General features: G+C 38.0%; 1 protein-coding gene across 4 annotated transcripts; it reads right to left on the bottom strand.

The window, feature by feature from the left end:
• Positions 1–226: 226 nt before the first annotated feature.
• Positions 227–8910, bottom strand: LOC136679369 (GATA-binding factor 6-B-like). 4 transcript variants are annotated; one of them, XM_066657861.1, is made up of 7 exons: positions 8786–8910; positions 7082–7959; positions 5595–5761; positions 4233–4358; positions 3803–3890; positions 3562–3677; positions 227–2581 (listed from the first exon to the last, which is right to left on the bottom strand). In XM_066657861.1, exons 2-7 carry the CDS (start codon positions 7947–7949, stop codon positions 2414–2416), a joined length of 1533 nt encoding a protein of 510 aa, XP_066513958.1. In that variant the 5' UTR covers positions 7950–7959; positions 8786–8910; the 3' UTR covers positions 227–2413. The 4 variants fall into 4 exon arrangements, with proteins under 4 accessions (XP_066513958.1, XP_066513960.1, XP_066513957.1 ...); XM_066657863.1 differs by having other exon boundaries at positions 7082–7913; positions 8786–8899; XM_066657860.1 differs by having other exon boundaries at positions 8790–8861.
• Positions 8911–10326: the final 1416 nt, after the last annotated feature.

The raw sequence follows: 10326 nt of genomic DNA, 5'->3' as shown, positions 1-10326 counted from the left end.
CATCATGAGAAATATTTTTGATTATCACACACATTATTTTAAAAAGCCACTCATCATTTTACTTGACTGTAAATTTCGTGAAGAAAGACCCTTGGGGGAAATGTTTTTCAGTGTAAGTTTTTAGAATTCTGTTGTGAAGGTACCATTTTGAAGATACAAGGATTTGTTACAAAAGTGACATGACGATCAACAACAAAAACATAAGAATAAAGCCCAGTCAGGTACTTTACTGCTCTTGTTTATTGTCCAGTGTGTGTGAACGCATCTGGAGGACTAGAGGAAAAATTTCACAACATTTCAGTCAAATAAAATAGCTTGATTTTAGAACAGGATTATTCAATACGAATACTAGCCACTGGCTCTGCGTCTGTTCAACGCAACAGAACACAGTTAATGTTCCACTACACACATTATCTGTAAAATCACAGGAAATAGCTGTGATTCTATAGTTTTCAAAATGTACAAAATGTATTTTAGTTACAGTTGTGACAATGGCATGTTGTTTGGGGGAATTTAAGACATCAACCAATCAACATTTTACCCTTGCAAATCACCTAGGTGGGGACCCAACCATGAAATATGTTTAGAACGAAACCTTCTATGGCTTAATTCTGAACCAACATTGACAAATCAAACTTTTTGAAATGGAAAATTAAGCCAAAAAAATACAACCAAAAAATACAAATACATTAGTAAATCCAAAATAAAATAAGAAACCACCTCTAAGAAACACACCACATTTAAGAAATAAATAACTCTAAAGGTCATAGAAGCAAAAGAAGAAGGATTGTAGTCGAATGTCGCTTGTGTTATGCACACAGTGTCCAGCCTCGAACAAAATGAATTAACTTAGAAAGAGTCTCTTCTCTTTGGAAATCTTCCCACTACAGTGAATGAAGGACAGCCCTTCAGAGAGATTACTTTAACAGGTCCTAGCGCTCCCTAGACTCTACTTAGTCTAAATGGATCATTCTGGGATAAACATACATCTACACTTTAATTGCTTGTCTTGAAAGCCAAGACAAGACTGAGTATATTGTGCCATTCTGGCTATCAGTTATTTTAACAGCATCTGTGGATAAAATGCTAAGAAATAAAAGAACTCTCTTTCATTGCTGAATAACGTATTTCTGTAACTTAATCATTGTACAAACTACAAAGCACAAAAGCTCCTTCCTTCAGTATACTGTTGCTGCCCAAAATCTGCAAAAATTACAAAACTGTAAAAAAACAATATCCTGTACTTTCAACGCAAGTTAATACCACTTCTGTATGTCAAATTATTTTGATATTCTCACAAAATGTAAAGGACAAAAAGAACAATAGAAATGGCTAAAACTGAATATATTTTGGACAACAACATTATATAAATGAAAAGCACAGAACTGTGTTTTTTATTTGGAAGAATATAACAGAAATCAAATGAAATATTCATCAGCATTAGCACTGATATACCAATGCCTTAGGTAGTAATGTGTTACACAAAATATATATTGCAGCAAAACTATTTTGCAGTTGTGTATTGTAACAAAACTAGTGATTTTGCATCAGAAAATGTATCCTGAGTGCTGTTTGTTCTAATAATTCATGTTTTTACTAGCAATTGTGTTTTATTCTTGTTTATATTAAAAGAATTGAACCCTACTGAAATTTTCCCTTTTAACATTTCAGAGTAGTACCATTCATTTCTTTACGTTCAGAGTTTCTTGATTTTGACACTGATCCAGAGCGACATAATAAAAAATCAAGCAGAAAAAAAAAAGCTATTCCTTTCATTTACCCTGTATTCAACCATCGCAATTCAATAAGAGCTTTCTTAGTGTAAGGGTGTGGGGAATAGTGATTTATAGCCACACTGCAAACAAAAGATAATTATGCTTGTAAAGGGAGACTTAAAATCTGACATTTACCTTTATTTTGGACAAAACATAACAGAAGCATCATAAATACATTTCTTTTCATTTGGGGAGGGAGGTTTGTGGAACAATTCCAGTTTGAAACAGATCAAAAAGTTTGGGATTTTTCTCCCGTTCATCTCGTCTCGATCCAAATTCTCTTTCCAGGTGGGATATCCATCAGCAGGAATATGTACACAGTGACGTTTTGATCCATGTACTCCACATAGTGCAGTGTGTGCTTGGTTCAATACCCAAGGCAGGTTTTTTTGAGGACTCCATTGAGACCACCATCTCCATCAGGAAGGTCCTAAACTGCTGGCACTCATAGTCTCCAGTGGAATCATCTGGAAAGAATATTCCTTGAAAAAATGGAGTAGTAGCATTTGCACAAGCTCAGGGTGTGAACATGGACCAAAGACAGGTGGATGGCTCCAGACAGAAGCAGCCGACTGCAGAACAACGGCTGGGACAGTCAGTTTACAGCAAGTGGGGATTTATCCCGTTAAAAGCAAGGGTCAGGCTAAAGCCATGGGGCACCAACTGTCCCCTCGTACAGAAGCCCCAACATCAGCGCTGGACGTTAATCCCACGTTTGTGTAGAGCCCGTCCTGCCCGGGGTACTTCACTAAGGAGCCTGTGGTACCTGGAACTTCTATCTGAGCCACCATGGCTGAGGAGTTCACCTAGAATGAAAACAAACATCAACAATGATTATCGCCACTGAATTATAAGGTATAGAGTGTATATATCCAAATGTGTGTAGACACGCCCTATAATTCATTAATTTAGCGGGTTAGTGTGCAAATCTTAGTAAATCTATATAGAAAATGCATAAAAATAAAAGAGATTATTGAGCACACACTCAGAATAAAAAGGTACAGTAGAGGTACTCTGTTAAAGGTACAACAGTGGTTTTAGAGGTAAACTACATTTACTTTTCCAGAAGCAGAGAGAAATAAGTTTTCAATATAAAACTGTGTAAAATAAAAGAACATAATATAAGTCCTGGAGATGACATGAGGCATATGAGATCAACACAAATTATTTTTCCCTGACAGCACATGTGCAGATAGGAGTAAACTTAGCTGTGGAGTTGTAGAACGGCACTCTCTGGACTGATAGAGCATCATAGAAAACCTAAAATTATAATTCACTCCTCCAACACCGGTACATGACCTCACTGTTTATCACATTTTCACAGCAATGTTTGAAGTTAAGTGTAAAGCCTTCCAGAAGAGTACAGTCTACAGTGAAGGAGGAAAAATCCCAATGAACATATTTGGTTTTATAAGGAATTGTGTGTAAATAATTGTATGGCCAGTATTAAAAAGTGTTTTTTAAAACCTGTTTGCGAAATGCAGACCACTCCTGATGTGAGCAGGGCAAGGAAGGGGAACTCTGGGAGTTCTGGGTGGCTTCTACTGGTGAAGATTGATGGAAAAAGGCGAGTAGGGGTGTTGGAGGGGTGCGAAGTTCATCACGAGAAGGTGAGGGGAGAGGAGTGGTTTTATAGTGTGTAATGGTGAAGGGGAGGAGTCTGGGCATGGTCCGTCTCCCAAACTTTAGTTATTTCATAACTCCATTAAAAAACAATGGGTAAGTACGTAAAGAGAGTCTCCTTAGGCTTTTGAGATTAAGGTTTCTTTAAGAGACGTGAACTTACAGAGGTCACGGACACCTGCGCTGATGGAGGACTGTTCTTGGAGCTCTCCTCTGAAGTGGAGGATGAGGAGGAGGATGAAGAGGAGGATGTTGGAGTCATGGGGACAGAGCTGCTTCCTGTGGGTAATTATAAATAGACAAATAAATACATTAATATATACTAGACTGGGTATTACTTAGCTTTATATATTTAGACATGTGCCTATAGTTCATTTCTTAAATAAAGTTATATCTTAACAAACCTGATGATCCCTTTGTTTTGTTCAAGGTTTTGGGTTTCCTTTTCCTTGTCTGAATCCCTTCTTTCTTCATGGCCAAAGGTCTGGGCACCTGTTCAGATAAACACGGGTGAAAAATGCCCTTTCACTAACTGGAGTAGCCCCTCACAGCCCCCTATGCCCTCAGAGTATATAAGCTACTAAATAGCCAAATGCACTTGTAGAGGGAGGGTTACCACTTAAATCATGTGAAGCAGGAGTTTATGACTCTGAGACCACTGTTCTCAATTTGATTGTGCACTTATATTATTTTGAACTTTTTCTGACAGTGTAAGCTGGTTCAGGTGTATAGTTTCTGAGATAAATGGATTCAATAAACCTGTGAGTTGAACAGGTGAGTTAAAAAGGTAAGGTAAACAGGTTTAATTAAACATTTCATATTCTTGCAACTTACCCCATGTAGTTTAGTGTAAAGTCCACACGCGTTACACACCGGTTCACCCTCTGCATTTCTGCGCCACAGTGTCGTGGTGCTGGTCTGACAGTTTGCGCAGGAGAGACCGAGGCGGCGGGAAGAGGCCTGACAAACAAACAAAATTAGCAAATAAATAAATATATAACAAACTCATTTACATAATGTACTCATTCTTTCAACGGCACATGGAAGCGTCTCTAACAAAAAACCTAAAATTCTGAAACAGCATTTTGTATTTTAATTAATTTTTTAAAGCTTAAATTATTAGTACAAAAATTATTTTAAGGCACTTACTATGATATCATGTAGCCTTGTATTTATTCTGTGAATAATGATAAATAATAAGTCTTATTGTTTCAGGAGTCTGGCAGAAATGCAAAATAAATAAATAAATAAAAAATAAAAATACGGAGTAAAAATGCCTTGTTATTTTAGTTTATTATTGTAATAAATCTATCAAACTACTGTCTTTGACAGAAGCACGTCTTTAAACATGAATACTGCAGCAAACTTTAGGACCTAGCGAGTCGGAGTTCAGCGAGGAAAGAGATTAAACAGCGGGAAAATGGCGAACGCTGGCGATAGCACTTCGTTTAAAATCTCACTCCGCTTCAGAAAATAGATCTTCCTTAGAGTATCCAGTATTGCTTATTTTATTATTATTTTATTTCATTTTATCAGCTCAGCAACCTGAATAATACGTGAAAGTAAATTTTTAGTGCCTAGAATTTGTATTAGCTGTTCTTTCTTTTTTACTTCAGTATACTGAAACTACACGGATTACTCTCGTTTTGTAAAAGCTAAAAATAGGTTTTAAAAATGGTTCTGCATTTATGTATTTTTTAACTTTGCTTTTAACTTTATTTTTAAATGAAAAGAAGACCCACTTTGTACTCATATGACGTTCAAATATCTGGAGTCATGGGTTTCACTAAAATGTAGCTGAAAATAAAATTATTTAAGGTATAAAAGTAGAACAGTCTTAATATGTAATGCTAACTCTGGTAACATTTAACGACATCGTAGTTTAACTAGTTTTGTAGTCTACATTTTTTCTTCTACCACCAACCTACTGCTGAAAAAAATCCCAAATAATATTAATATGACAAAAATGTATATGTATTAATGTGTGTGTGTGTGTTAGAAATAATACACACTAAGTAATAATGTGTGTCAGAGAGGTCTATTAGGCTCGTGATGGTCCGTGCCGTCTCCTGCGCAATAAACCTGTCCGTTAGCCCGAGGAGTGGTGTGAGGAGAACCCGCACACATTTTGCGCAGTCCTCAGAGAGAATCAGATAGAGAGAGTGTGCGCGGGTGTAGCGCAGCGCTGAGGCTCACCATGCGCTTCTGCGGCTTGATGAGTGGGCGGCTGAGGCCGTTCATCTTGCTGTAGAGTCCGCACGCGTTACAAAGAAAGTGACCGGTGCCATCGCGCCTCCACAGCGGCGTGGACACGGAGCCACAGTTCACACACTCGCGCGCCTCCAGCACGTCCTCCAGCAGGTCTACAGCGAACACAAACAAATAAACACACACACAATCACGCTAAGCATTTCCTCGACTGGTATTACAGTGTATTAATAGATTCGTTATAGACCTAATTACGGTAACAATCGTAATTAAACAATAGTATGTTATTCTACATTATTTACCGGCATCAGATTGTTATTAGACGTTGCTAATAATAACATTATTAATCGCATAATAAAACAGTCCGTGCGCGTTTCTTGCAAAAGAACATGTTCTACTGATTTTCTAAATAAAAATAACTAAATTCATTATTTAAAAAAGCACACTTATATATGGCTATTTTTTGTTGAATGTGGGAATGATAAACTATAAAAAATATGTAAAAAAAAAAATAAAATCACTGCAACATTTTTGCCAGAAACAGTAAACAAGCAACTGATCCCATAAAAAAGGCTACTTATCATGTATTATATATTGATTTCACTAATATATGCTGTATATATATAATATATTACCTTTTTTAATGCATAATTTAAAAAAAATCCTGAAAGAAGAAATGGACCTTAAATAGAATCTATTTTACTGGGAAATGAACCTGGTGAACATCCGCTAATGGTATAAAATACTTTAGAATTAACTTTGGATTGTAATTTGACATTTCACTAGTCATTTTCACTGACACTTGAACAGCAAAAGGGGGAGATTATAATGTGCACAACAATTAAAACCAAGAGTCCTACTGGGGCCGAAGGTTAATAGCCCAGGGCTTAAGTTGAATGTATTTGTTATTTCAATGTATTTAACACAAAAAATGTAAGGCCTAAAAAGGTTGAACAGATATCCAGTTTAATCTGAATAACCCCATTTTCTCCCTCTTCGTTTGATGTTAAATGTTAAATTGATTCTTACTTAAGATTGTCCCTAAAATCAGTAGAAATATCTCTGACATGAGGAAAATCTTCCAATAAACATTTTTAAGAAATTCTAAAACACTCCCAGGAACAAACAAAGCCTTCAGTTTAAGCTTAAGTCTAAAGTTGTTTGCAGCAGTTTGAACACTCCCGGTAAAATGACAGGTTGATTTCCTAAACGAGTGTAAGAGAGAACACCCTCTAGTGAAAACAAAAATTACATGTAACATTTTCTCAATATTTTATATTATATGCTGTTTCTGATTTGGCTGATGTTTCTGGCCCTTTTCCCCAGTGTTTAGACTTCAGCAAATAATGACTATGTGTGTTTTAAAATGTTTGTATGTCCTCTGTTGCAGATGTGTACTGATTTTCACAACAAAACATTTCACTTAACCAGGAGACAACTTTCCCTGTGCCCTATAAAGTTTAGGAAAGGTGTACCTCCAGGCCCAGGTCTGATCGAGAGTGGCGCTGCTCTGGTCTGGAGAGAGTGGAGCATGGAGTTGTCGAAGGAGGCAGTTGGCCAGGCTGGGGTCAGTTGGGGCAGCTGTGGGGGCACGTAGGGCGGGTAGGGACTGGGATAAGACCCGCTGATGGGCCTGGACAGGTACTGGTCACGGCCATTAGTATTCAGTGGGTTGGAGTAGCTGGAGTCCCGTGATGTGCCGTTGTTGATGGGTGGGCTTGGGGAATAGTGGAAGCGGCTGGAGGTGTGGGGACTACCAGAACTGTAAGATGGGCTCTCGGGAGTGGGCTGTGTCCAGGCTGGGTGACCAGTGACCCCGTGACTAGGCTGAGACGACACGCCCGGCTGCAGGTAGGAAAGGCTTGGGATCATGGGCCCTACCCGAGAAGTGGGCACATAGACAGGAGAATTGGGGCTGGAGTGCACGTAACCGGCTGAGGGCGAGTCGTACGCAGTTGCCAGGGTCTGGTACATGTCGCTGGGGTCCACTATGAGCCCACCCTTATGCCCCCCTCCTGAAATGATCAGCTTGTTGCTCTGGTCCAAGTCCGTGAAGAGTGCAGCCTCCTCAGAGCCTGGCAGGACATTAACAGGATGACCGAAGGGGCTGTAAGAGTGCAGCGGCCTGCCCTCAGGGCGCCTGGATGCACCCAGTGATGACGGACCACATGACCTCAGTTCTCCAGATGTGTGCCGGTCCCTCCTGTCTCCAGGTAAGTAGCTCTGCTCAGCCGGAGACCCCGGGCTACTGGACACTTCACGCTTCACCATGGACCAGCTGTTGTCCCCCAGGTCCATCCAGGATCCCTTTGATATATCAGTTCGTGGAAAAACAGAGACCATGTAAGTCACCCTGCGGATTTGAAAATAAAAAAAATATATGATCAATGGTGGTTTTTGAGTTTGTATTTTATTCAGAGCACAGAAGCATATTAGTTAAAAAACTTGATAAAACCTCCCAAGCATTTTTCATTCCCAAAGGTCCTCAAAAGTCATGAAAAACTTTGAAGTTTGTGACCTGAAAAGTGACCCACAATAGAACATTTTAATGTGTATTCTTTAAAATATAAAGTTGGGCACGAATTTTACCCAAATCCATATATTGAATAAGAATTCACCAGATATTGTTTTTTAAATTATCTCATGATTTTTAACACAAACAAAATCAAACAAAAAATGTTAATAGTATACAGAAAACATTTAAAGTACAATAAAATATAAACATATTTCAAAATAACATTTTCATTTAAAAGAAAAACCAACTCTGCAGACTGCACTGTTGCTTTAACTTTCAGAACTTTCATTCTTTTATGTTATTTTTCAATCATTCGTATTTATTTTAATAATTCAGGAATAAAAGTCCCATGAGAGAAACAGCTGAGCACATTCCACAATCCCGAGAAGGATCTCCACTGAAGGACTGGATCCTCATCAAATTACCACAAAAAGCTCTCGCAGAGTGAAACAGATAGGAAACAAAACGCAATATGTCTTTCCAACAAGGAGATAACCGCTAGATAAGCCCCTCAGGGAGATAAGAGCTTTACACAAACCTTTACGGGCTGCTCTCCGTGAAAGCGAAACAAACTTCAGAGTATCCAAACGTTTCGTCCAAAGAAGTTTGAAAGAAACAAAGTTAAACGGAATATTTCATACAAATAATATTCTCCAAAACTGACCTACTGGTTTTGAGCCATGAGCCGCTGTCCGCAGGGTCCACTCATGTCGAAGAAAAACTTGGAATGGAAGCTTTTAGTTGGACTCTCATCTGGATGTTTGAGGGTGGGCGGGGCCTCTGGAAACGGGCGCTCTAAATAGGCGTGAGAGGTACTTTTCATTAAGCGCTACTAAGCGTAAGGGCGTGGTTATTATTTTGGTTTCCCACCCGCATTCTGACAGGCCCCGCCTTTCTGGGCTAGTCTCGACGGTTTATAACGCAACTATTGGCCAATCCTCGGATAATAGGGGCAGGGCTTGTCTGCATATGTTTGCCAGGATACGTGCGGCTGGCCAATCACAGCGCAGGAGTTGGGACGCTGCTACCCAATCAGAGCAAGAGTACGAAAACGGCTGAAAAAAATACAACGCAACTGAGAAAGAACACACAGTTCAGTTTTCCCTGTAAATTTTATAATAATTTTTTTTTTCCCGAATTTGGGTTTTGTACATTTGTATACACGGTATTCTATGTCCAGCTTTGTGTACATTGTAAATATTTTCTTATTTGTCCACTCACCAACTTACGTTGAATAAATCTTTGAGTTTAAATGTTATAACATTATCCTGTTTGTTTTCATGTCTTTAATGTATTATTTAAAGCCCAATAAATAAAAGGGAATAATATTTAATTTGCCTTTATCCTTAACATAATCCTTATATAAAATTCATTCATCCTTAACATTTTTAAAATGAATGTCAGTTGTGAAAAAAAAAAAAAAAAAAATTCGAATCCATTTAAAGTGTATTAAATTACCAGTTAATTTTATTTTATTAGTGTAATTTATTACTTATAGATTAATAAATAAAATGTTATAAAATTCAGTGTTTCACTGCTTTGCATCTTTTCATGTTACTAAAAATATAAAATATAAAAGTGTAAAATAAAAATGTAAATATAAAATAAAAAAAAATACTTAAGTTCATTTTATAAGTAAATTGTTTAATTGTTTTACAGTGTAAATTATATATAAATTAAACGTAATACACAATCACACATTTATGCAGGAGTCCGGAGTAAAAGTTAAAGACGAGGGTTGAGACAGTGGTGATCAATGGAGGTGATTCAGTGATGGAATCACTGGCTTGTGTTGTGGTTTGTTGTTTTAATTGTTTTGAAGCTTGTACTGTCTCATTGTTGTGTAAATGAAGCTCGTTGATAATTAGTTTATCTTTGGCGATGGGGCGGCAGTTAGGAGAGTGAGGGACTGACCACTAAACCTCCGCGCGCAATGGCTCTTCCACGGGAGGGGCTTTGACTTTGAACAGGTGATAATTCATTCAGGTAGAATATACATTGTTTTGTGGATTGATCAGAAAGAGTGGAGGACGTCTATTGGATTAATGATTCTCCACTCAACGGCCCAGCTGTGATCTTTAGACGTTTAGCCCAATGCTAACGTGATTTGACTGTGTTCTGGTATTTGTTTGTTGCTGAAAAGGCAGTCTCACCACTTTCGACTAAAATCTCTGTTTAAAACATATCAGTGAGATGTTAATAATA

The sequence above is a fragment of the Hoplias malabaricus genome, chromosome Y (genome assembly GCF_029633855.1).
Source record: "Hoplias malabaricus isolate fHopMal1 chromosome Y, fHopMal1.hap1, whole genome shotgun sequence".
Classification (NCBI taxonomy): Eukaryota; Metazoa; Chordata; class Actinopteri; order Characiformes; family Erythrinidae; genus Hoplias; species Hoplias malabaricus.
Note: the sequence above shows the minus strand (reverse complement) of the source record. Positions and strands in the feature narration are given on the sequence as shown.

Bases quoted from the DNA above. Each gene is read 5' to 3' on its own strand.
- LOC136679369 (XM_066657860.1), bottom strand. From the start codon at position 8,830: ATGAGTGGACCCTGCGGACAGCGGCTCATGGCTCAAAACCA. The intron at 3,891-4,232 runs GTAAGTTGCAAG...TTATCTGAACAG, and splicing joins TTTACACTAAACTACATGGG to GTGCCCAGACCTTTGGCCAT. The intron at 3,678-3,802 runs GTTTGTTAAGAT...AATTACCCACAG, and splicing joins CAAAACAAAGGGATCATCAG to GAAGCAGCTCTGTCCCCATG.